This window comes from Martes martes (genome assembly GCF_963455335.1).
Source record: "Martes martes genome assembly, chromosome: 14".
Classification (NCBI taxonomy): domain Eukaryota; kingdom Metazoa; phylum Chordata; class Mammalia; order Carnivora; family Mustelidae; genus Martes; species Martes martes.
The window spans coordinates 77,836,276-77,861,577 of NC_137902.1; the positions used below are offsets into that span (position 1 = coordinate 77,836,276).

At 42.9% G+C, this 25,302-nt stretch overlaps 1 protein-coding gene across 1 annotated transcript in view; it reads right to left on the reverse strand.

Annotated features, from left to right (window-relative positions):
* Positions 1 to 13,568, reverse strand: part of MTR (5-methyltetrahydrofolate-homocysteine methyltransferase) — a 96,446-nt gene extending 82,878 nt beyond the window's left edge. Inside the window, exons 1-5 of the mRNA XM_080823745.1 lie at positions 13,055 to 13,568; positions 9,679 to 9,893; positions 4,960 to 5,049; positions 2,536 to 2,605; positions 708 to 800 (exon numbers count right to left, since the gene is read on the reverse strand). Of these exons, the coding sequence (XP_080679871.1) occupies positions 708 to 800; positions 2,536 to 2,605; positions 4,960 to 5,049; positions 9,679 to 9,893; positions 13,055 to 13,088 (502 nt within the window). The 5' untranslated portion in view covers positions 13,089 to 13,568. The remainder of the gene's footprint in view (positions 1 to 707; positions 801 to 2,535; positions 2,606 to 4,959; positions 5,050 to 9,678; positions 9,894 to 13,054) is intronic.
* Between the last annotated feature and the right edge of the window lie 11,734 nt (positions 13,569 to 25,302).

Here is a 25,302-nt window from a genome sequence, read left to right on the forward strand (position 1 = left end):
ACTACTGCCAGTTCCTAATGCTTGATTTAAGGATATCACCTTTTGTGAGAAACCAAATAAAGAAATGGGGCAGCAATGTTAATTAAACCTGTAGACTGAACACTCCTGAACACTTACCACACAACCTCCACTTGCCCCGTACGAGGCAAGAAGTGAGGAGGCAGGAAGGTACATGGTTTCACGAGCCCTGTACCTTATTTTTAACACCTTTAAAGTAGATCATTCTTCCCAGGGATGGTTTTAATCAGTCAGTTAAGGGATGATTGTGAGAAACAAGGAGAGAACCATGTCACCCTGACTTGGCAACATGGTGGGTCTAGTCACATACTGGCACTAATAAAAGGCTTTAGTCCTGTGGACTTCACTCCTGCCAGATAGAAAACCTGCCTTATGGGGCAATTTCAGTTTGAAACCAAAGTGTTCAATCATTCCAGGGTACAATTTTTATTAGAAACATCTTGAGTTTTCCATTTCCATTTGAGAGGTCAGCCCTCTCGCCACTTACCTCCCAATGAAAAAAGAAAAAAGCTTGGATATTCGATAGAAAAACCCAATACTTCCTTCACGCTTGCTGTATAAAGCCTTTATGTCCATTAAGCCACAATAACCCTGAGGAAGAGCCTGTTATCAGTCCCATTTTACAGATTTTAAGATCACTGAAACACAGACATACTTACAGGGGCTCAAAGACTATTTACAATACTTACTAATGTTTCTGTAATCTGGTCTCTCCACAGAGGGGGACACTGACAGTGTCTTATTAGTTGGACCTAGAGCTCCTGCCACAAATCTCTTAATTCCTTTGGGAAAAGAAAAACAAGCGTAAAAATCTCTGAACAGCTTGACCTTTTTGTTGTGACTCAACAGGCTGAAAGATTTTCCCCTAGAACACAAGTCTCTAATCCTTTATCCACAACTCCGAAATACAAAAGCGCAAGTTATTTTCTTAATTCGTTTGACAACAAATTTGACCTCTCCTGGACCAACAAGAAGCTCTTCATAGTCTTGATCACACTCGGTGAGACAATGCACAGATTTGACTACAAATGAGTATATGAGGATGGGAGCTATCCCCGACCCCACTGGGAAAATTCTGAAATACAGGGATGTGTACAGGTGATTGCCAAGCTGATCCAGAAGACTCCAAATTCTCACCTATTTGGCTTCAAAGCGTTTCAGTAACTAACCCTTTTCTATCCCCACAGTCATGTTTGGATAAATTACCTCCCCTTCCTCTTAAGATATCTCCAAGATCCTAAACTCAACACAGATTCTAGAAAAGCTCCTCACGGTAGCATTCAACTTGAAATGCTCCCCAGTATCATGCTGCAGGACCTTCATGGGGGGGAAACTATTAAATCAGAATTAGCAATTATAAAGCCTAAAATTCAAGTATGAAACAGATCAAATCTTACTGTAAGCACCCTTTCAATAATTCTTTAATAACCTTTCCTCTGGGCTGGAGTCCAGGTGCTTCCAAAAGAGCCTCCAAGTTTGGGTTCATCCACACGGCATAACCAAAGCTGGGGGTACACTGATGACGGTAACTACTCAGTAACCTGGGTCACAATTTACAGTTTAACAGGAGACGACTACCAATGAGTTGATAACCCAGCCTTCGAACAGGTTACCTTTCCCAGAGCTGAACAATAAAATGCGTGTAAGAAAAATGTCCTTCTCTTTCCCTGCTTTCGCTGGTTTCATATGCTCTGACCTGCGACTCTGTTGGGGTAATGGTCTCTGCACGTCCGTGGATTTAAAGACTATCTCCCAGAAGCAGAGTTCCCACAAACTGCTTCAGTCTTCATTAGTATGCTGTATCTCATTTCCTAGCAATTCCCCTTTATATTTTCTCCCGCTGGCAATAATTTTACATTTCCAAATCTTAAGGGGCTCCATATATTTCTTCTACTCCCTTCCCTCCCTCAGAGCCTCCCCACCAGCTGGCACCCAAGTCACGCTATGGCAGCCAGCCAGGGGGTTAGTTATTTCAAGAGGCCGCTTTTCACGTCCCAGCAAGCCTGAATCGCATGCCACAGTCCTGTGCGGGCTGCACAGAGCCTTCAAGGACATTAGGGATAGGACGTGGATTATACTATTCACCTACATGAGCCAATCACAAGGATGAGGCTAGCTTTATTGGGTAAGATCAAATATCTTAATGTTTATCAAAATAACCAGAACACCTGAACTACCTAGTAATGTGCTTCCAAAAGGAGAACGATCAGCTTGGCTAAAAATACCCAAAGAAGCTACAACCATAAATATACAAAGTAGCTAGAGCTACAAAGTGAAGCTAGAGCCCGCACTAAACACCGAGTAAACCCTGAGCCCAAGGCCCACAGGGACAGAATCAAATCAGAGAGGCTCTGGAGGGCTTGATTATGAAATTGCAAAGAAGTCACCTACCCACAAGTACAAAACAGTGTCTGCAGTGTTGCTGGGGGCCACTTGTCACAGAAGGGAAAAGCACAATAAAGACAGCACGTGACACCTGTGAATCTCAAAGGAGTCATCCTTGCAGACGTTCCTTACCTGTCTGGAGGGACACCTCCTCGGCTGCCTTTCGGGCCACCCCCGCAGAGCATTTGTTCATCCGGTAGGCCTACACATCAATGAAAACATTAGTGGGCGCTTCTTCCCCTCCGCCCCATAAACCAGGGACGTGACCTTATAAAAGCCAGTTTTATTCAGTAAGGAAATGTAGACGGAATTAACAGGTCTGAACGAAATCTCAGCTGAGAAGTCCTCTCAGCTGCCCCAGCCATGAAGGCAGCAGGAGAGCCAAGAGTCCTTGGGAACCGCTCTGAGCTTTCTCCCGTAGCCATGAGCTAACTGATAACAAAGGGTGATCTCTTGGCCATCTGGGACATCAAAGAATAAGCTGATGCAGTTAAATGCTCTGCAAATTTGAGAAAGCACAGGAACGGAAGAAGCACAGGCTTCAGAGACAGGAGCCCAGGATTCGAGGATCAGCTCTCTCAGTGCCTGCCTGGGCCATTCCCTTAGCAGCTTCTCCGAGCCCTGACTCCCTTCGCTGTAGGGTGATTGTACTCAGGGCCTCTGAGCTTTTTGCAGATTACAAACCTCTTTAGAACTTGGTAAAGGGCCATGAATCCCCTCAGTAGGAAATAAAAAGTATGCCCAAACACACAAAGTAATGCCTACAATATAAAGAGGTTCATGGGCCTTCCAAAATCTTTAGCAGACCAGGTTAGAAGGTCCCAGACTTGTGGCCTTCATGAGCCCTTCTCAGATCTTATGTGCTGTGGATCTTCATTATTTAGTAATTAAGACACCAGAGTATTCTAAAATAGGGGCTGGCAAACTCTTTATGTCCTAGGGCAAATCTAGCCTGGGCCAGTTTTATAAATCAAGTTTTACTAGGATATAATCAACATCATTCATTTACATATTGTTTATTGCTGCTCTTGTACTATAATAACAGAGCCAAGTAGTTGCTGTTTATGGCCCAGAGAGCCTAAAATATTTACCTATCCGGCCCTTTATAGAAAAAGTTCTCCAACTCCTGCCCTAAGTCACACAAAACTAATGATTTTCCCTTGACAATCCAAAAGACACGAGATCTCACAAAGTCCCAACAGCAGGAGAGAAAACAGTGCTGCATGAAAAAAGAGGCATGTGTCTGGAAAAATCCCACACAGACGTGGGTACGGCAGCATGTACTATATACCCCCATCATTCCACATTTTACAAAATCTGAAAAAGGAGCATCATGTTGATTAAAAAGAAACCAGATCCTTCACCACACACCCATTAGGGTGGCTACTATCAACAAAACAAAACAAAACAAAACTCCCCATAAACAGAAGATACCAAGTGTCGATAAAGCCGTAGAAAACTTGGGATCCTTGCATACTGTTGGTGGGAATATAAAACGGTGTGGCCACTGTGGAAAACAGTATGGCGGTTTCTCAGAAAATGAAACAAAATTACCACTTCTGAGTATATAATCAGCAATTCCACTTCTGAGCATGTAATCAAAGGAAATGAAAGCAGGGATGCAAACAGATTAGCTGTACATGCGTGTTCACAGCAGCACTGTTCGCAATAACGAAAAGGTGGAATCAATCCAAGTGTCCCTAATGAATGAATGGATAAACAAAATGTTTTATATATATATATACACATACATACACACACACACACACACACACACACACACACACACACACACATACAGGCCTCTCTCTCTATATATACACACATACACAAATACACATACACATATATGTATGTACAGGGGAACATTATTCAACCTTAAAAAGGAAATTCTGACACTTGCTACGACATGAGTGAACCTTGAAAACTTTAAGCTAAAAGTCATAAAAGGACAAAAACTGTACGATTCCACTTACGTGGAGTACCTAGAGGAGACAAATTCGTAGAGAAAGTAAGTACAGTGGTGGTTTTCGGGGTCCAGGGAGGTTAGGGAAGAACAGGGAGTTACTACTGAATGTAATGGGTACAAACCTTCAGTTCTACAAGATGACGAGAGTTCTGGAGATGGACGGTGGCAATGGTTGCCCAGTAAGATGAATGTATCTAATCCCACTGAACCATACGTAAAAATGGCTAAGATGGTCAATTTTACATTACATGTGTTTTGCCATGATTTAAAAAAAGAACCAAATCTGCCATGCAGGGCAGAAAAAGGGTGCCCACACAGCCAATCACGGTGCCTTTATCAGCAACCACTGCATAATAAGTATCATTTTTACCTGATTACTGGCCCATAAAAGACACCAGTTAGGAAATGAATGGTCTGCTGTGTTCAGAAGCAGAAAAGATTCAAAGTGTCTTCCCAGTCTGACCACAAGCAACAGACAGCTAGGCATCAGCTGGACTCTACAGCTTCGGCTGGTTTTCTCACTAGCAACTGTCAAGGCAGAAAGGGCCCAGGAAGACCTTAGTTACGAGGAACAATGGCATTCTTACCAAGTGTTCGAGGCCATAGTCAGCTTGGGCAATGCTAGTGCTGCTGAAAGTGTTTGTTTCAATGATATCTGCCCCAGCCAGCAAGTAATCCTGCAACAAGAGATAGCAACATCAGTGCTCTGGGTTTCAGAGGCCCTGTCCGCCCGCAATAAACACTTCTGCTCATCACCACCACCCCAAACACCGTATGACCGCCCACTTAAGTGCAGACACTGCCCTGGAGCCCAGAGACGCAAAAAGATACAAGGATTTGACAGACAGGGATGTGGTGCAAACAAACGCAGAGCTCAATTCGGACACAGTTTATATGCTAAGCTGGGTGAATGGAATGAAGTTCCTTAAACCCCAAGTTTTAGTTTCCTCACGGAAAGTACTAGAACGCAACTCCACGGGGTGGCTATGTGATGACACAAGTTCTGGCCTAGGACGGCGCTCTCCAGCCTCAGCACAGTTTGATTCCCACCGGCAACGGCTCTATCTCTGAGAGCCCAGTTCTGCCCATGATTGTTTCAGTCCCTCTCTGCGGGTCCCTCTGAGCCAGATGGGCACTCCTTCTAGAACCCAGAGGCTCTCGGTGCCTTCCTGTCCTCCCTGTTCGAAACCCACATTCCCCATTTCACTCTTCGGATGACACTTCCTCAATCTCAATCTGAGGAACACTCTGGAATCTCTCAACTCCCTTGATTTTTCCCAACAGTGAGCAAACCCACCCCCTCCCTAATTGATACACACCCTTGACAAAGAGCTGGGAAGTCAATTTCTCACTTATAGTAAATCACAAACATCCTAAATATCCACCAGTTGGGAAAAAAAAACAAATAAGCTAGAATGTATCCATTTTATAACATGTTTTGTGGCACTAAAAACACTGTGTATATCAACAGATATTGACATGGAAAGACCTCCAAAAATAGGCTTGAGTAGAAAGCAAAACTGATATGTAAAACAGGACACATTAAGTTTAAAGCATACGTGTACACAACAGTATGCGTTTTCGCACATATATACATATGCACATATGTACATAAATGAGTAACAAATTGATGTGGAAAGACATATAGCAGTAAGTGGTTATCTCAGGAGAAAAAAACAGAAATGTGGAGTAATGGCCAAAAGTGAATTTATTCTCGGAGCGCCTGGATGGCTCAGTGGGTTAAGCTTCTGCCTTCGGCTCAGATCATGATCTCAGGGTCCTGGGATGGAGCCCCACATTGGGCTCCCTGCTCAGCAGGGAACCTGCTTCACCTCTCTCTGCCTGTTGCTCTGCCTACTTGTGATCTCTCTCTCTGTCAAATAAATAAAGTCTTTAAAAAAAAAAAGTGAATTTATTCTCAATTTATGGGTTTTGTCTTATGAGAGCAAATTAAATTTTTCAAAAAAGAGCAAGAAAAACTGGAAACAACATTAATGCCTAGAATAAGTAAATTATTTAAGTAATTAATAATACATACATAGATTATATCATGAAGTTATTAAACCATGTTTCAGAATATCTAATGCTCCTGTATACAGATAAAAATGCAAATCATACAACAGTACAAATATAATCAAAATTTAATTTTTAAAATCCCAGTATAAAAACTAGGTTAAAATATAACTTAAAATATGTCATTAATAGTTAGTCTTGGTATTGATATCTCCTGGTTTTGATTTTCTCCTTTATGGTTTTCTATATTATCTTTTTTTTTAAACAATAAACATGTATTATCTTTACAGTTAGCAAAAAAATTTCTCAGTTCAGTTTTCTCCAATTTGGTGTAGATTTGAAAATTTCCATAATACACAGTTTAGAAGGCGTTTCTTCTAGCTCTTCACCCTCTCCCTATGCCTCTTCTCCTAGCTCTATATCCCACTCCTGGACTCCAGGCAGGATGTCCCTCGATTCCAATCCTATTCCTGCCAATTTTTTTTTTTTAAGATTTTATTTATTAATTTATTTGACAAAGAGAGATCACAAGTAGGCAGAGGGGCAGGCAGAGAGAGAGGGGGAAGCAGGCTCCCTGCTGAGCAGAGAGCCTGATGCGGGGCTCGATCCCAGGACCCTGAGATCATGACCTGAGCCGAAGGCAGCGGCTTAACCCACCGAGCCACCCAGGCGCCCCCTATTCCTGTCAATTTAAAAAACATGTGATCTGGGGCACCTGGGTGGCTCAGTGGGTTAGGCCTCTGCCCTAGGCTTGGGTCATGATCTCAGTGTCCTGGGATCAAGCCCCGCATCGGGCTCTCTGCTCACGGGGAGCCTGCATCCCCCTCTCTGCCTACTTGTGATCTCTGTCAAATAAATAAATAAAATCTTTAAAAAAACAAAAAACAAAAAAACCCAAAAACGTATGGCCTGAGTCAAGCTACTGGATTTCTCCACTCCTCACTGAGCAAGCTGTCCGGAGGAAAGGAGGCCAGGAAGGACAGCATTTTTAGAGGCTAACAGAGGTTCTGAATTGTGTTTCGTGGGGTGATGCTGTAGGCAAGGCCTGCCTGTGGCGCTCACCCGTATCCCGGCGGCAAGCTCCCACAAACGTTTCCCCGGGCGGAGCCCAAGGTGTGGGGACACCAGCCCTCGTGGCATCTCAGCAACAACCATAGGGAACTTCGGGGAGAAAACAGTATTACTCACAAGTCCTGGAGGGTACAGGCATGCACAGGGCCACACTTCAAGGGGCGGGGGCAGATGGGCAGGGGAGTGAGCACAGACAGAGGGTTCTGCCTTTCTGGGGGTACAAGGATGGGGCACCTAGGGTTTCACAGTTTCACTCTTTATTGCCAAGTTTAAAACATAAGAGCGGGAACCAGGGTGTGGAAAGGGAAAAACGGGGCCAGGCCGTTGTCGGGCTCGTCCAGGGTTCCCCAAGAGCAGAACTCATGGGTGAGGGCCATCAGGTATCCAGTTGTTCAGCGAGTAGCAGCACCATGTTTAATTCGAGACGGATGTCTCTTGAAATGGGGATCCTGACAACCAAAAGCTCAATGTCAAGCATTCACACTACAACCAAAGCAGCTTACCGCCAGGCACCTACATTACAAATATAACTTGGACATTCTGTTAAAATTATACATCAGGGGATCTGATCTAGGGTCACTGGCTCCACTAGAAATAGCCACATGTGAAAAAAACCTGGTCTGTTTCCCTTCTTCATCCACGAACACAACACGCTCTCCACATGTCTGGCTAGTAAACGCGCCCCCATAAACAGGACACCCTGGCACACTCTGTTGTACTTACAGCCATTTCCACTCCACGGACCTATTGTGGGAACCTCGTTCTTCCATCTAGATGCCTACCTAATACACAGGGCAAGGAATCTTTCCTCTAACAAATATTTATTGAGCACTTCCTATGTGGGAGATAACGTTCTAGGCAGTAGGGCTTTGGTAGTGAAAAAAGAGGCATAAATTCTTGCCCTGCAGAAGCTTATAATCTAGTGGTAATCCACAGGAACAATAATGATGAAGCTACGGGGCACGACAGTTCATGTGATTTCAACAGCTGCATTCTAAGAAGTTTATTTGTGGGGCACCTGGGTGGCTCAGTCGAGTAAGCAACTGCCTTCCACTCAGGTCATGATCGCTGTGTCCTAGGATCGAGCCCAGCATAAGGCTCCTTGATCAGCGAGGAGCCTACTTCTCCCTCTCCCTCTGTCTGCTGCTCCCCCTGTTTATGCTCTCTCTAATAAATAAATAAATAATTTTTTTAAAAGTGTATTTGTAACCATACCAGGCAATTCATACCCATGATAATATTCCCAATCTACAACAGACTAGATTTTATAATAGGATTTAACTACTGTCAAGGCCTCGCAGAAAAACGTAGTTACCATTCTTCTTGCAGAACCACACCTTTTCAAGGATCAATCTTAAATCTTCTGGTACCTGAAATTCCCATTATGAGCAAAGGAAAGACAGTCTTAGCTTTCCTTCACATGAACACCTTTCTGCAATTAACCTAGAACAAAGTCTTGACCACACAACAGAATGATCCCTTCCATTCTCGATGGATCCCTTAATCACAAAGTGATTTGTTTAGATGACTTTTTTTCCCTTAAGAGACTGAAACATCTGTAACAATGCCCTTCTCCGGAAAATAAAACTTTCTCACTTCACTGGTAAATACGTTTTATCCTTCCAGTTGAATCCAGACCAGGAAAATAGATTCAATCACCTCAGTATCTCTTCTAGTTGTAATTTTAAGAAATTCTGGTGATGACCTATCAAACAATTTCACTCTGTGTTTCTTTCTAAATTTTAAAAATCTACTGCCCCCAGTTACTTGTTCCTGATTGATGCTGGCTAACCATTTTTATTGGAGACAGGAAAATGGAATGAAAGAGCATGGGATTTCACGTCAGGAAGCTCCCAAACGTCAGACAAGCTCTTTAACCTCTGTGAGCCACAAGTTCCAAATCCACAAAATAAGAATAACGACCACCTTTTTGGTTTTACTTTACCAGGGCTGCTGTAGTGACTCAGGTAAAGCAGTGCATGTGAAAAGCCCAATTTGTCCAGGATTTCTATGGTCTTTCATTTAACTGCCTCAAAGGCAGGAAAACTACCTTTCTCACCTCCTTATCCTGAATGCTCATCGCAGTACAAAGCCCTTGTTCAATGCCCAAAGCCTTCTTTGTGAACGAATCACCTCTTTCTTCTGTACCCTCCAGAGCCCTCGATATGCGAAGAGGCTTACAGAATAATGGCATGAGAACAGGAGGCATGGCGGTACTGTACCTTATGGATCTGGTAAATGACGTTGGGTTGAGTTATACTTAAAATGTCATTGTTGCCTTTTAGGGGCCTGGCATGATCTTGAAATTCGTGACCTCGGAAGTCTTCTTCACTTAGCTTATGTCGCTGGATCATGGTCCCCATCCCTCCATCCAGCACCATGATCCTCTCCCGCAGAATGGCTTCAATCTCATCCTGCAGGCTTTTCTTCACACCTGCTTTAAAGAAAGTGAAAATCCGACTTTCAAAACCCAGGGGGAAAAGATGCGTGCGGAAGGTTTCTAGGAAACCTAAAAGCCTCAATGGCACTGACTGGAGAGTCCCCTCCTTGGTTCAGCTTTTCTTGGCTATCCTCACCACAGCCCACATCTGCCGTTCCACACCTGCTCTCTTTTAGCTCCAAATCCTTCTCCTTCTGTAGGAAATTCTACCTAACCCCATCAGTAGAAGTCTTCTACCCAGAGCTCCAAAATTCACCCCGCCCTCCACCTCATAATCCTCTTACAGCTTGGCTCAAGCTGTTTTCCCTCTCTCTGCCCTTAGGGAAGAGCACTTTCGTAACCCCTGCAGCTCTGACAGTGGAACATGCCTCTATTCCTCCTCCCATTTTCATGAAAAGTCTAAGCATTTTTCCAGAGGGTCTCTACTATATTCACTTTTCAGTCCAGAAATAGAACCTATTTTCAGTCTTTAATACAGTTGTTACTGTAAAACAACCTAGTTCCCACATACACAAATTTTGAGATCTTGTGAAAGGAGTCATCATATATGCAAGAGATCAAAGCTTTTTTTAGAGACTCTAAACAAAACATCTGATTTTTTTATTAGAACTTCGACAAATATATTCTATACTTTGCGTGGAAGACTGAAGTCCCAGAAAATGCTAAATTAACTTTGAAAAAGTAGAAAGAGGTTATCTGGCCCACTAAATATCAAAATATACCATAAAGTTATATTCCCATAAAAAAGGAAAAATAAAATACAGAGTATCTCCATTGCTTGGAATAGGGAAAGACTTAATACTCAAAAAGCCCAACTTGTAATATTAAAAAAAAAAAAGATGAATGTGATTCCATAAAAACTAAGGATTCCTATGAAATGAAAGTTACCATAGACAAAATTAACAGATTATGGATTGGAGGAAGATTCTGCAATGTCTCAAATTAAAAGGGACTAATACCTATAATGTACAAGGAACTCCTACAAAGATACAAATAGTCAAGTCAAGGAAGAAGAAAATAATACTCAGGAACTATCTAAAGAGATGCTCAAGCTCATTAGTGACCGGATGTGAATTAAAACAAGATGATACCCATTTGCACCCAACAGATGGACAATAATTAGAAAACGGGATAATGCCAAAGAAATCTGCACCCTCCAGTATGCCTGCTGGACAGAGCCATTCTGGAGAGCAGCCTAGCAGAACTTGGTAAAAAGTAAGCATGCAGAAAACCCAGCAACCTCAATCCCGGGTGTATTTCCCAAACAAAATCTCAGGTTGATCCACCGGGAACACAGAAGGGGATGTTTGTAGGAGTGGCACATTGGAGACAATGTTGGGAAATGTCCAAGCAAAATGTGGTAGACATTCATGGGGAACACTGCACTGCTGTATGATAATGGTGGGATACTGAGTGAAAGTGTCAGCAATCATCAACTATCAAGATACTACTTATATAAATTAAAAATACATACACACACTAGAGTACAAGGAAACATACAAATACAAGGCAATATGGGAACCAGGCCACCTGTGAGACCATGAGAACTGTGAACAGAAAATGAGATAAAAGGGGACATAATAAAATGGGAATTGCATGCATTGAAGACAAAACTCCTCCCAACTGAGGCCCTTAAAAATTCCCTGCTTCTACATCATCCACATGCTTATTTATTCTTTAGGGGATAAGATTTCCCTTGTAGAGGTCCTCCTCCCAGATTTGTTCGTTTAAGTGTTCACTGTTCTTATCCTGATGTATTCTCCAAGCTTTTCCAACAGGAGGTTATCTTTCACTGGCTTCTAATCACCGTTGCCCCTCCAGAACCTTCTCCTAAGAGTAAGTCACCTTAACAATTCTTCTTTCCCTTGGTAAGGTGAGCAGTCACTGAGATCTTCCATGAAGAACAATGATAACCAAAATACCCTCATACTTATCTATATTTGGTTCATTGCATACAGAGCATTCTGTACAGTTTACCCCTGACTAACCACGTTCTTAACAGGGCAGATTCTAACCAACAACTCTCACAGGGGAAACAAAAATATATAGCTCGGCATTGCCCCCATTTAGCCGACTCATTCTGCTGCTGATATATTTAGATGAAGGTGAAATAACGTATTTCCTTTCTTAATTAAATAGGAAAGCAAGCAGTCATGCGGCAGAGATATTATTCAAAGAATGGTATGATCTCCCTCTCTACCTCTTCTTTTATACCAACAGTGATAAAATGTTTCTCAGTCACATTTCCACTGGTTTCAAGAACAATTTTACCAGCCCCATATCAGAACCCTAGAATCAATAGGGTCACTAGCTCAAGTCTGATAAATTTCCTTCTGAGTTATGAATTCAGTATTCAGCTCCCGCCATGCTGAACACCCTCATTCCCCCACACCCAGGTACTGCTCTGTCCTTAGGACTGGTTCTCTTCTTTCCACATTTCCTACCTCATACCTCCCATGTTTTTATGGGTATGTCTGACCAAAAATCTTAATCAAGGATGACCTTAGAGACCGATCTCATTATAAAGCTGAAACTATTGTCAGTTCTTGAGCTGACCTAGTTTTTTCTCAACATTGATCTCAGAGCCATCATTAGAATCGCATGAGATTACTACTCCCCATCACGACCTACTATGTGCTCATTTTACAGAGTGATTCTATGCACACTGGAGTGTGCAGAACGACAGCTCTAACCCTGATGTGGTAAAAGAAACGTTTCCTTAAGTTTAATAGTTCTCTGGGTTTCCTTATCCGCCTCGCAACACAGAAACTTTCTTTGAATGAGCACAGCAGGTACTCAATAAATATTTATTGAATTGAGAACGTTAACTCTGGCAAAATTTCCACTACGCCCAGCTGAAATATGCTGCACCCAACAGCGAAGTTACTTTGACATTAAGAGGTGCCTCGGGCGCGCGCGGAGAGAGGGTGCCTCGTGGCTGCTGAGAGTCCGCTTGCCTGGGGAGGAAGAAGTGCAGGTGCAGAAGGAACCCAGCAGAACCACGTGGAACCTCCGCCCCCTCAAAGCTGCCGCCCTCCCGCCCGCGGGGAAACCTGGTGGCGCGCCTCCAGGAGGCGAAGAGAATTACCCCAGGGATTAGGAGCCCATAACAGGACTCAGTACACAACCCAACCGCGGAGAGCGGGAGGCAGCGTTACCGGAAGGCGTCAGCTCTGGCAGGGCGGGCGACATGCCTCCGAGTCTCCTCCTCCGCAGGCCAGGGGCGAAGCCGGGGAGTCGCACTCTGCACAGGAGGACACGGCCAAGAGCGACGCTAGCCAGCGCCTGGGAGCAGACCTCAGGGGCCGAGGTCGCAGGGGGCACCGAGGAGCCCGCGGCCCGGGGCTCGCGGCGCCCGGGGCCTTCCGCGCACCACACGCCGCTCGGGGGACCTCCCGCACGACGTGGGCGCGGCGTGGCGATGACAGACGCGCCCTCGGCCGCTACAACGCTCCAGCACGTGCTTTCTTCCCGGTCACCTGTCCTGTCCCCGGCGCGGGTCTGGCGGCCACACACGCGCTACCCTGCGGCGGATCGCGGGAAAGGCGCCGACTGGACCCGAAAAGGAGGACGCCGTGGCGCCCGAGGCGCGGGACCGAGGATGTCAGGCCCCTTGGGCTTTGGGACACCTTACAACGTTGCTAGCGTCTCCGCTCAATCTAGCCTCTGCGTGGGAGGTCCTGCCCCTTCCGGCCTATGATTGGTCTGTACGAGCACGTCGCGCTGTATTGGCGGATCCATTTCAACCAGTCACCGGAGGGTTTGCCCCAGGGCTCTCTGGGAGATGTAGTCCAAGGTCCCACGCAGTCAATGTTGCCGGAGCCCCAAACTGTTAAGCCCTGCGGAGACTGGGCGCATCTCCAAGCCCGTTATCCGGAAATGTGGCCGGCGAGGCCTCTCAAGTTTAAGTCGTAGCGCGGAGTCGGCGCTAGCTTCAACCTGTGGTGGTGTCAAGAGCGGGGAATTTGGAGTCGGGGGACCAAGTTCTAGCCACGTTTTGCTACTGACTAGCTATGGGCAAGATAAATAACCTCTGCGTCTCTCGGTTCCACAAGCAGGAAATGATAGGGTGGTAGTAATTGCTGTTTTATAAGCCTGTTGTAGGGGGGAAATGAGATCGTGCCAACGCGCTGTGAAAACTCTGAAGTACATACCTGCGTGTTAACTGTCAACTAATTGACAGTATAATTTATTGAACACTTAACTGTGTATCATGCGCTGGGCTAAGCACTCGCAATGCAAAGAAAGACAAGCTCCATCACACTCCCGCCTCTGTCTTGGAGAAAGAACTCACAACTAGCTAAAACTAATAATTGAACAGGGAAAAATGAGAACCACACACACTGTGCCAGAAGAGCTGCGTTACTCCAAGGGTGTTGGAGGAAAGCTTCCAGGAAGTAACTGGGACTTGACGTAGGAGCTCTCCAGTGGGGAGAGACTTCCTGAGTAGAACACAGCACTAGACTTTGAAAATAAAGAAAAGCTCTGTAAGGGTGAGCATGGTAGACAGGAGGAAAGTAAATGAATCTAGGAAAATAAAGTTGAGACCAAATTATGAAGTTTACTAATCTTTTTATTTTGAAGTACACATTTGTATGCCATTCTCATTTTATTATGTAATTATACCTCAATTTTTTATATCTAAAAAATTATGATAATCATGTGTATTGCATCTTTACCAAAAATGGTCATACTTGGAGATGAAAAAACCCAAGTCGGGGGAGAATGGAACAAAGAAGAGTGTAGGAGGGAGAGGATGGCCCTAAAGAGCTGAAGATCTTGTTCAGATTGCAAGGTTTCTGTTTTGTTAGATTTTTATTTGACAGAGAGAGAGAGAGAGAGCACAAGTAGGCAGAGAAGCAGACAGAGGGAGACTCCCGGCTGAGCAGGGAACCCGATGTGGGGCTCGATTCCAGAACCCTGGGATTATGACCTGAGCCTGAAGGCAGATCCTTAACCAACTGAGCCACCCAGGCACCCCTAGATTGTAAAGTTTTAAATGATCACCAATCTCACATTTTGTTGAGGTGTTCCTTGAAAAAAAAAAAAATCTTCTGGGTACCTAGTTACTTAGTATTCTCTATCTTAGCAGAAATTGCAGGAATTGTAGATCAGTCTCTGTGTTTAACAAATCATCAGATATTTGCTTTGTCAGCTAAAAATGACCGGACCCGGTGTTTCCTTAGTCTTAAAATAGTAACAAGACTAAAGGGTCAGCAGCAATTGCACTACTGGGTATTTACCCTAAAGATACAAACGTAGTGATCCGAAGGGGCACGTGCACCCGAATGTTTATAGCAGAAATGTCCACAATAGCCAAACTATAGAAAGAACCTAGATGTCCATCAACAGATGAATGGATAAAGAAGATGTGGTATATATATACAATGGAATACTATGCAGCCATCAAAAGAAATGAAATCTTGCCATTTGCGATGACATGGATGGAACTAGAGGGTATTATGCTTAGCAAAATAAGCCAATCGGAGAAAGACAACTATAATATGATCTTCCTGATAGGAAGTGGAGATGCAACTTGGGGGATTTGGGGGGTAGGAAAAGAAAAAATGAAAGAAGATGGGATCGGGAGGCAGACAAACCATAAGAGACTCTTAATATCACAAAACAAACTGAGGGTTGCTGGGGGGAGGGGGGTCGGGAGAGGGTGGTGGGGTTATGGACATTGGGGAGGGTATGTGCTATGGTGAGTGCTGTAAAGTGTGTAAACCTGGCGATTCACAGACCTGTATCCCTGGGGCTAATAATACATTATATGTTTATAAAAAAATTAAAAAATTAAAAAGAAAAAAAGACTAAAGGGTCAGTGAATTCCTAGTACAAAAACTCACACAACTTAAAGGAGAGTTCCAAGAATACCATTATGGGTTGAAATGTGGCCCGCAACAGAGGCGTTGAAATCCTAAACCCTAGCACTTCAGAACGGAACTTCCTCAGAAATAGAGTTGGTGCACAGGTAACTAGTTAAGATGAGGTCCAAGGAGAATGGACCCTTAGTCCAGCATGAGTGGTGTCCTTACTGGAAGAGGACAGAGATACACAAGGACAAAACAGCCACACGACAGCAGAAGCAGAGGTTGGCATGGACCTGCTGACACATTGGTTTTGGACTGGCAGTTTCCAGGACTGTGACACAGTACCTTTCTGATGTTTTAGGCCCCCCATCTTGTGATACTTTGTTACACTAGGCCTAGGAAACTAATACAAATACATCTGGAGATGAGGCAGGACCATTGAGGCAAAGCCTCAATTTCTCTGTCTCTGTAGGAAAGCATCTATTATCTTACTTTGATGATAATCTGCCAGCCCACCCCCTGACCCTGATCTTCACCCTGACTCTCATTAGGCTCATCCATCAGACAGCCAAAATATAGAGGAAAGGCTCCAAAAACCCCCTCAGTTGTTTTTCGGTTGTTTTGGGGTTTTCTCCCAACAGGTTTGTCTTCACGGAAAGAAACTCTGATTGGTGGACATAAATATCTAACTCTTCCTGTACGCCAGTAAATAAACTGTATTCCAGTTTTATACATTGTTCTATGGGCCTTGGCTGGCTCAGTCGATTAAGCATCTGCCTTTGGCTCAGATCATGATCTCAGGGTCCTGGAATAAGTCCTGCATCATCGGGCTCCCTGCTCAGTGGGGAGTCTACTTCTCCATTTCCTTCTGACCTCCTCCCTGCTTGTGCGCCCTCACTCTCTCTCCCTCTCTGTCTCAAACAAATAAAATCTTAAAAACACACACACACACACACACACACACACACACACATTATTCTACGGCTTGATTATGTGTGCCCAGCCCATTGGGTTGTTTTGGTGACCTGCTAGTCAGAGTCCTAAGAATGTCAACTGAGAGCCAATTCTCAAACAAGGGATTGCTACCCCTGGGGGCTGTGGAGGTGACCATTAGCTTTCCCCAGAAGATCCCTGACTTTTCCTTCTTCCCTCAGATCCCTTCATAATCTCAAGGTTATGACCCACCCCTAGAGTCACATAGGTCAACACGCACTTTGATAACCCAGATTGTAGTAATTGAGCTGAATTTACTGAGTCTGTGATATACAATCTTGTTGCCAGGTACAAGGTAGTAAAAGAATGCAAAGAAAATTGGAGGTTATTTTATTGTCACCGATAGCCCTGGAGAGGCCTTGCTCCCCCTTTTCTCCTGCATGGAAAGAATTACCATCTCTCTCTCTAGGATTTTGTCTCCTGGGCAAGTCAGTTGATTCAATCTGTGCTGTCTGCTTCACTGACTCCAAAAACATTCTTTTTTTTTTTTTAAGATTTTATTTATTTATTTGAGAGAGAGAGAATGAGCAAGCATGAACGGGCAGGAGGGCCAGAGGGAGAGGGAGAAGCAGGCTCCCCTCTGAGCAGGGAGCCCAACATGGGACTCGATCCCAGGACCTTGGGAGCATGACCTGAGCTGAAGGCAGATGCTTATCCCACTGAGCCACCCAGGCACCCCTCCAAAAGTATTCTTATTTATCAAAAGGTAGTTCATCTTTGACCTGCCTAATTTTGCTAGCACCTGTATGTAGACATCACGCTTGACGAAAAGGAAATACAAAAAATGGGTTTGATCTGGTTACATGATAATACTGATTCTCATGTATGGAACTCTCAAGTTCTTATGTGCCATCTCTTATTTTAATCTTCATTCTTATAAAATAGGAGTCATATATTTGTTCCTATTTTAAAGAGGCAGAAATTAAGCAAGAAGGAAATACCCAAGGGCTCATACAACTAGAGAGCAGTAGAGTGGGGACCCAGGCAGCCTGATGCCAGAACCCAACACAGGAAGTTATAGGTTAAACAAAAACTTAATTCCAAATACTGAAAATATCAGCATTCAGAAGGCAGAGAGGAGAACATTTGTGGATTTAATCGGGAGGATAATTAAAACTTTTTCAGAAAATCCAAGCAGGAGGGTTTTGCTTTTACAAAGGCTGAGGGGAGAGAAGCAAGGGGAGAGGAAGAAGCAGACTTCCCACAGAGCAGGGAACCCAGGGAACCCTGGGCTCAATCCCAGGATCCTGAGATCGTGACCTGAACCAAAGGCAGATGCTCAACCCACTGAGCCACCCAGACACCCCAGGTTTTTGGTTTTTAAAATTTGCTTTGGTTTGGATTTTGGTTTTGGGTTTTGAGGGGATGATTGGTTTGGTTTGGTTTGGTTTGGTTTGGCTTGGTTTTGTCTAGGAATACAAACATTTTTGTTTAATAGACAGGAATGTGGGATTTAATCAGTTTAAGATGATGAACTGAGAGCTAAACTTTTAGCTAACTGCTAAACTTTTACTTTTATAAATGTGATATAAGGAGGCAAAGTGACCTGACAAACCCTTTCTAAAGTCTTTTCTTTGAAGTCTGGAAATTTATAGAATAAACCTGGAGGGAAATCAGAAATAATTTTTAAATTGAAAAGAGTTCATTGAGAACAAATTCTTTTCTTGTAACACAAAAAGAAATTGGTTAGAGTTTAGTGCTTAAAAAGTTCAGCAATTATAGCCGAGTTAATATTTTGTTTTTGTTTTCCTTTAAACGGAAAATTTTAAAATAGAGGTGACTTAAAACATTATTTTCTGGCCCTGCTTGGGAAGCAGGGAGGCAAGGTCCAATTAAGATAGTCAAGTTGAAAACTAGAATTTCTATCGTATTTGGGACATGATTCAGAGTTATTAAAAGATAAGAGTTATGGTGTACTGGCATTGAAAGATCCAGCTTGGGGCGCCTGGATGGCTCAGTTGGGTAGCCATCCGCCTTCAGCTCAGGTCATGATCCCAGGTTCCTGGGATCCAGCCCCACATCAGGCTCCCTGCTTAGCAGGGAATCAGTTTCTCCCTCTCCCTAAGCCCCTCCCCTTGCTCATGCTCTCTCTCCCTCTCTCAAATATATATATATATATATATATATATATATATATATATATGAATTTTTTAAAAAGATCCAACTGTTTAAATCCTATGAATTGTTGGCATTATTATTCATTTGTTTAACAAATATTTGTCGACACTGGCCAGGCACTGGAGCTAAAATAATGAGACAGACCCAGGTCCTGTAGCCTAGAGCATAGGAAAAATGATAATCACATATATCATTACAAAGCAAGATTAGGCCCATGGAGGAGGATATCCGTAAGCTAGGTGCTCTTATTACCCTTGTCTTACAATGAAAATAAAAGGAAAGAGAATGTGGCTGGTCATAACTGATCACAGTCAGTTACAGATGTCTTTGTTCCTTCTCCACCTGCCTGGCTTTACTGATTAACCTAAAAGAAAAGAAAAAGAAGAGAGAGAACTTAAACAACTTGCCCAAGGTAGCAAAACTGGTCCTCATTCCTGGAAAAACTGGTTTCAGTGTTTGTGCTCTTTGTCCCTAAACCAATGCTTCCCTGGGGGCAGCCCTCTCCCCAGAAAACTGGAAGTCCCAAACTGCTTGTAATGTCAATTGTAACTCAGATGCCCCTGCTCTCATAGTAACATAGGTTTATAAAAATGTTACTGCTTTCTTAGTAGTTAAATAAATGTCATCCTTATTCCCAAAATACTGAGATTTTAAGTATGCTATATTTTCAATGTGAGATACTCTCATACATGGCTTTGGGGGGCCAGATAAAAATTTAAAGTTCAAAGGAAGATCACAAACACTATCCCCAGCGTGTTAGTATATGACCTTCTACAGCCTTGGTAGGTCAGGCACCTTGCCCTCTACCCTGTCTGCCCTTTTGCCTTGCGTACTTAAGCCTTTAATTCAGTTTAAGGAAGCCTTTTTTTTTTTTTTTAAAGATTTTATCTATTTGAGAGACAGCGAGCACAAGTGGGGGAGAGGGTTCAAAGGAGAGAGGGAAGCAGGCTCCCTGCTGAGCTGGGAGCCTTAGCTGGGGACTCAATCCTGGGACCCTGGGATCATGACCTGAGCTGAAGGCAGACGCTTAACCAGCTGAGCCACCCAGGTGCCCCAAGAAAGTCTTATTTAAGTACAGACTTTTTCTGGCTCAGTCCTAACTACATCTACAGCAACATCTAGTACCTGGACACACAGTGGCAAGTAAATAAATGTTCGCAAGAATAAATTACTGAGAGGGCGCCTGGGTGGCTCAGTGGGTTAAGCCTCTGCCTTCAGCTCAGGTCATGAACCCAGGGTCCCAGGATTGAGCCCCCTATAGGGCTCCCAGCTCAGCAGGGAGCGTGCTTCCCTTCTCTATCTCTCTGCCTGCCTCTCTGCCTACTTGTGATCTTTGTTTGTCAAATAAGTACATAAAATCTTCAAGAAAAAAAAAAGAATAAATTACTGGGGAGTACCTGGCTGGTTCAGTTGGTAGAGTGTGAAACTCTCGACCTCGGGGTTGTAAGTTTGAGCCCCACACTGAGTGTAGAGATTACTTAAAAATAAAATCTTAAAAAAAAAGAAGAAGAAGAAGAAATTACTGGAGAATCATGGCAGTCGCCATTTTTCAGAGCTTAATCAAATGAACACTGTTAGCTCAAATTTCACAACAGACTCTGTAAAAGGCGCAGAGAGGATGTTGTGTGCTTGTTTTTGTTTTTACCAGGATATCGCTTAAAAGCTTAAATCATTCTCTGAAGTTGGAGATAGTATTCTTTTATTTTCCAATGGTAAGATAAATCTCACAGGGTTAACATTAAATAAAGCAAAAGAATCCCCGGATGAAGCTGAGTCTAACTTAATGAAAGGTATTAATCCCGGTAAAGAAACACCGTGTTCCTCAGAAAAAGGGGGGGTCGGGGGGTGGGGGGGACTGGGTGTGGCTGAGTGAGGGTGAGGAATGGAGGCACGGAGAAGGGACTCAGGAATGTCTGCCTTGCTAGTGGGCTCTTTGCCCTTGTTTCTGGTGCCATGAGTGTGTCCTAGAGATCATACCTCGGGCTGTCATGGTTCGACAGCACTACACTTCAGTCATCCAACGATTCCCTGGGTGAACAACTAGTCCTTCTCTGCAGGCAAACAATCATGCTGGGATAGGTCTCTCCATTGAAAACAGAAACAGTGTACCTGGTACATGATTGAGACTACCCCACATGTAAATACCATGTACTTCTAATAATATTTGGGGTAACTTTCCACTTGGATGACCAGTTGGTATTAAGGACCTTGATATAAAGAACCATTAATTTGGGTACCTCTCAAAATGAAATATGGCCTTTAAACATTATGTAATCTATGTTTTTCTTCAAGCAAATATTTAATCAACAGTCACTTATTCATTCTATGTGTCAAATACTATTAGTTTACATTGCAGGGTTAATTCTGGAGTGTGTTAAATCATGGAACTTTTTTCCCTGGGAGCTAATTTAGTTTGAAAGAAATTGAAACCTATGGCATTATTCAGACTATCAAAATATATAATTAATATTGACAGCAGAGCCTTAGAAAATTCAATAAAACAGGTACTAATTAAGTGCTAGAAGTAGATAAGTACTATGTCAGGTGTTTTGGGGAGAATACAGAGATGTTCAAAATGGGATTTCTGGGGGTGCCTGGGTGGCTCAGCTGATTGAGTGTCTGACTTCAGCTCAGGTCATGATTCCGGGTCTTGGGATCGAGCCCTGCGTCGTCGGTCTCACTGCTCAGTGGGGAGTCTGCTTCTTCCTTTCCTTCTGCCATCACTTTCTCTCTCTCTCTTTCTCTCAAATAAATAAATAAAAGCTTCAAAATAGGATTTCTACCTCAAAGATCCTGCAGTATAGATGAAGACAGAATACAAATGAGTAAGACAAAGTGGAAATGGAATAAGGGAAATACAAATGAAAAGCTACTGACTAGAGGAAAGGAAGACGTTCATTCAAAATACAAAGAACTAATGCCGGATGTGATGGCATTGGAAGGTGAAGCTTTTGGACGGTTATGAGAGTAGAGCCCTCCTGAATGGGATAGGTTTCTTAGAAAAGAAGCCCAAGACAGCTTCTTTGGAAAAGGGTATTCCTTGGTCACAAGTAATTGAAAAAGGGCACAGAGATGTTCTAAGCTCTGCCATATGCAACATGTCTTTCTACTGCCGACGTGCTTGAACGGCTGGCTGATTACCTATGAAATTCTTGAATCACAGCCTTTTCCCCTCAAACTGATTGCTGTGTTATCTCTTCTTTCTTTTTTTTTTTTTTAAACAGCTCTACTGAGATATATTATTCACATACCATGCAATTCGGTTATTTAAAGCATACAATTCAATGGTATTGGGTGTATTATATTATTAATTTTTAAAATCACATTATAACATAAAACATAAAATGTGCCATTTTAACCTTTTTTAAGTATACAATTTAGTGGCATTAACAACAGTCACGGTATTGGGCAACCATCACCATTACACACTTCCAAAACTTTTTTGCCAACCTGAACAGAAGCTTTGCAACAATTAAGCAATAACTCCCATTCCTCCTCACCCCAGTTCCTGGTAACCTATAATCTGATTTCTGTCTGCATGAATTTGAAGACTCTACGTACCTCATGTGAATGGAATTATATTTGTCCTTTATGTACCTGAGTTATTTCATTTAACATAATGTTTTTAAGGTTCACTCACACTGAAGCATACATCCTAGCTTTGTTCCTTTTTAAGGCAGGATAGTATTCCATTGTACGAACACATCACCTATTGTTTATCCGTTCATTTGTTCACGGACATATGGATAGTTTCCCCCTTGTAACTGTTGTGAGTAATGCTACAATGAACATCGGTAGATGAGTATGTGCTCCAGGCCCTGCTTTCAACATTTTGGACATATACCTGGGACCCGGAATTGCTTGATTTTGTCATCATTCTATGTTTAGTTTTTTGAGGAACTTCCCAACTGTTTACCATAGGAGCTGCAGCATTTTACATCCCAACCAGCAATGTAGAAAGGTCCTAATTTCCCTGCATCCTTGCCAACACTTGTCATTTTTCATCTCATTGATTATAGCCATCTTAATAAGAATAACATGATCTCTCACTGTGGTTTGGGTTTGCATTTCTCTAATGATTAGTAATGCTGAACAACCTTCATGTGCTTATTGGCCATTTTTCTATCTTCTTTGGAGAAATGTCTGCTTAAATCTTTTGCCCATTTTGGATTGCCCATTTTTTTGTTGTCATATTATTTAAATTTATATATTCTGGATATGAATCCCTTATCAGATACATGATTTATGAATATTTTCTCCCATTCTGTGAGTCCTCTTCTCACTCTCTAAATAGTGCCCCTTGAGGCACAAAAGTTTTTAGCTTTGTTTAAGTCCAATCTATATATTTTTTCATTTAAGACCTGTGCTTTTGGTGCCATATCCATAAAATCATTGCTAAATCCAATGGCATGAACATTTCCCCCTATGTTCCCTATGTTTTCTTCCAAGATTTTTGTAGTTTTAGCTATTCAGATCAGGCCTCTCATTCATTTTGAGTTGATTTTTGCATATGGTATAACATAAGGGTCCAAATGTATTTTTTGCATGTGAAATCCAAATCTTCCCACCACAATTTATTGACATTTTCTTTCACCATTGCATGGTCTTGGCATCTTTGTCAAAAATCAATTAACCATACATGTCAGATTTATTCTTGGGTTCTGTAGTTTATTCTGTTGGCCTATATGTTTATCCTTATGCCAGTACTACACCATTTAGCTTTGTAGTACATTTTGAAATCAGTAAGTGTGAGTCCTTCAACTTTGTTCCTTTTTCTCAAGCTAGTTTGGCTATTTAAGGTTCCTTGAGACTTCAAATGAATTTCAGGGTGAGTTTTTCTGTTACACTGAAAAGAAAAATAAATAAATAAATAAATAAATAAATAAAGATATTCATCCAAGAAAAAAAAATGCCATTGGGATTTTAATACAGATTGCATTGAATCGGTACATTCTTTTTTGGTAGTATTCACATTTAACAATATTTCATTTCATGGATCTGTGATAGTTTTCCATTTATTTAGTTCTTCAATTTCTTTTTTTAAAAATATTTTATTTATTTATTTGACAGAGAGAGAGATCACAAGTAGGCAGAGAGACAGGCAGAGGGAGACTGGGAAGCAGGGAGCCTGATGTGGGGCTCAATCCCAGGACCCTGAGACCATGACCTGAGCTGAAGGCAGAGGCTCAACCCACTGAGCCACCCAGGCGCCCTGGTCTTCTTCAATTTCTTACAGCAGTGTCTTGTATTTTCAGTGTGTAAGCCTTTTGCCTCCTTGATTTAATCGATTCCTAAGTATTTTATTCTGTTTAATGCTATGGCAAATGGAATCATTTCGTAAGTTCCTTTTTTAGATTGTTCACCGCAAGTGTACAGAAATACAACTGATTTGGGGGTGTTGATTTTTTATTTGAATCTTTACTGAATTCATTTATTGGCTCTAACGATTTTTGTTGTGTGTGAATTCTTTAGGGCTTTCCACATAGAAGATTGTGTAATCTATGAACAGAGATCATCTTACTTTCTTTCCAGATTTGATGTATTTTATTTGTTTTCCTTGCCTAATTACTCTGGATAGAATTTTCAGTACTACGTTGAATAGCAGTGATGAAAGCAAACATCCTTGCCTTGTTACTGATCTTGGAGAAAAAGCTTCCAGCCTTCCACCACCGCATATTATGCTAGCTGTGAGGTTTTTTATTTTGTGTGGTCTTTGTCATCTTGGGGAAGCACCAAGATGCTTCTATTTTAATGAGTGTTTTTATCATGTAAGGTTGTTAATATTATATTCTTTTTCTGTATCGATTCAGACGATCGTGGGTCTTCCCCCCCTTTCTTTGTGCTTCATTATGTCACTTTAGACAAAAAAAGACAAAAGTAGGTAGGAATCCTAAACAGAGTGGTTTCAAGTTAGGATTGGATGACCCCGCTGATGTGTCTCTGCTCTTCTGCCTCTGCCTTCATCCAGGCCCTTATACTCACACTTGGGCTCTTACAAGCCTTCTCAAAATATGTCCCCATTTTAATGTCGGCAGATCTTGGAATGATTATTATTAGCATAATGAAAGAATTTTCTGTCTTAAAACTGCCTAGCACTCTATGGAGGTGGAAGGTGGGCACTGCTGGCCTTTCTCTGGCTCTCTCCCGGTCGCTCCATCTGCACACTGCTCACTGCCTGACCCACCCTCCTGACACCCCCTCTCAGCAAGCCCCTCCTCCGTTCACCAGTCAGCCCTCCTCACTTCTGGCCACGACCAGCCTCCTAACTGTTTCACCAAGGAGCTGCCCTGGAGACAGCCATCAGCCGGGAGCCGTGGTCTCTGGGAAGTACCTGGAGGTTCATGTCCTGGAACAGAGGGAGGCAGCTGAGCCTTGAATAGTGGTGGGCATTGGCATAAAGCAGGTGCAAGCCCTGACTGAGGCCGTGTGTCCTGTGCCAAAGAAAACATACTTAGAAGAAGCTTAGACATCATCCATTCAAA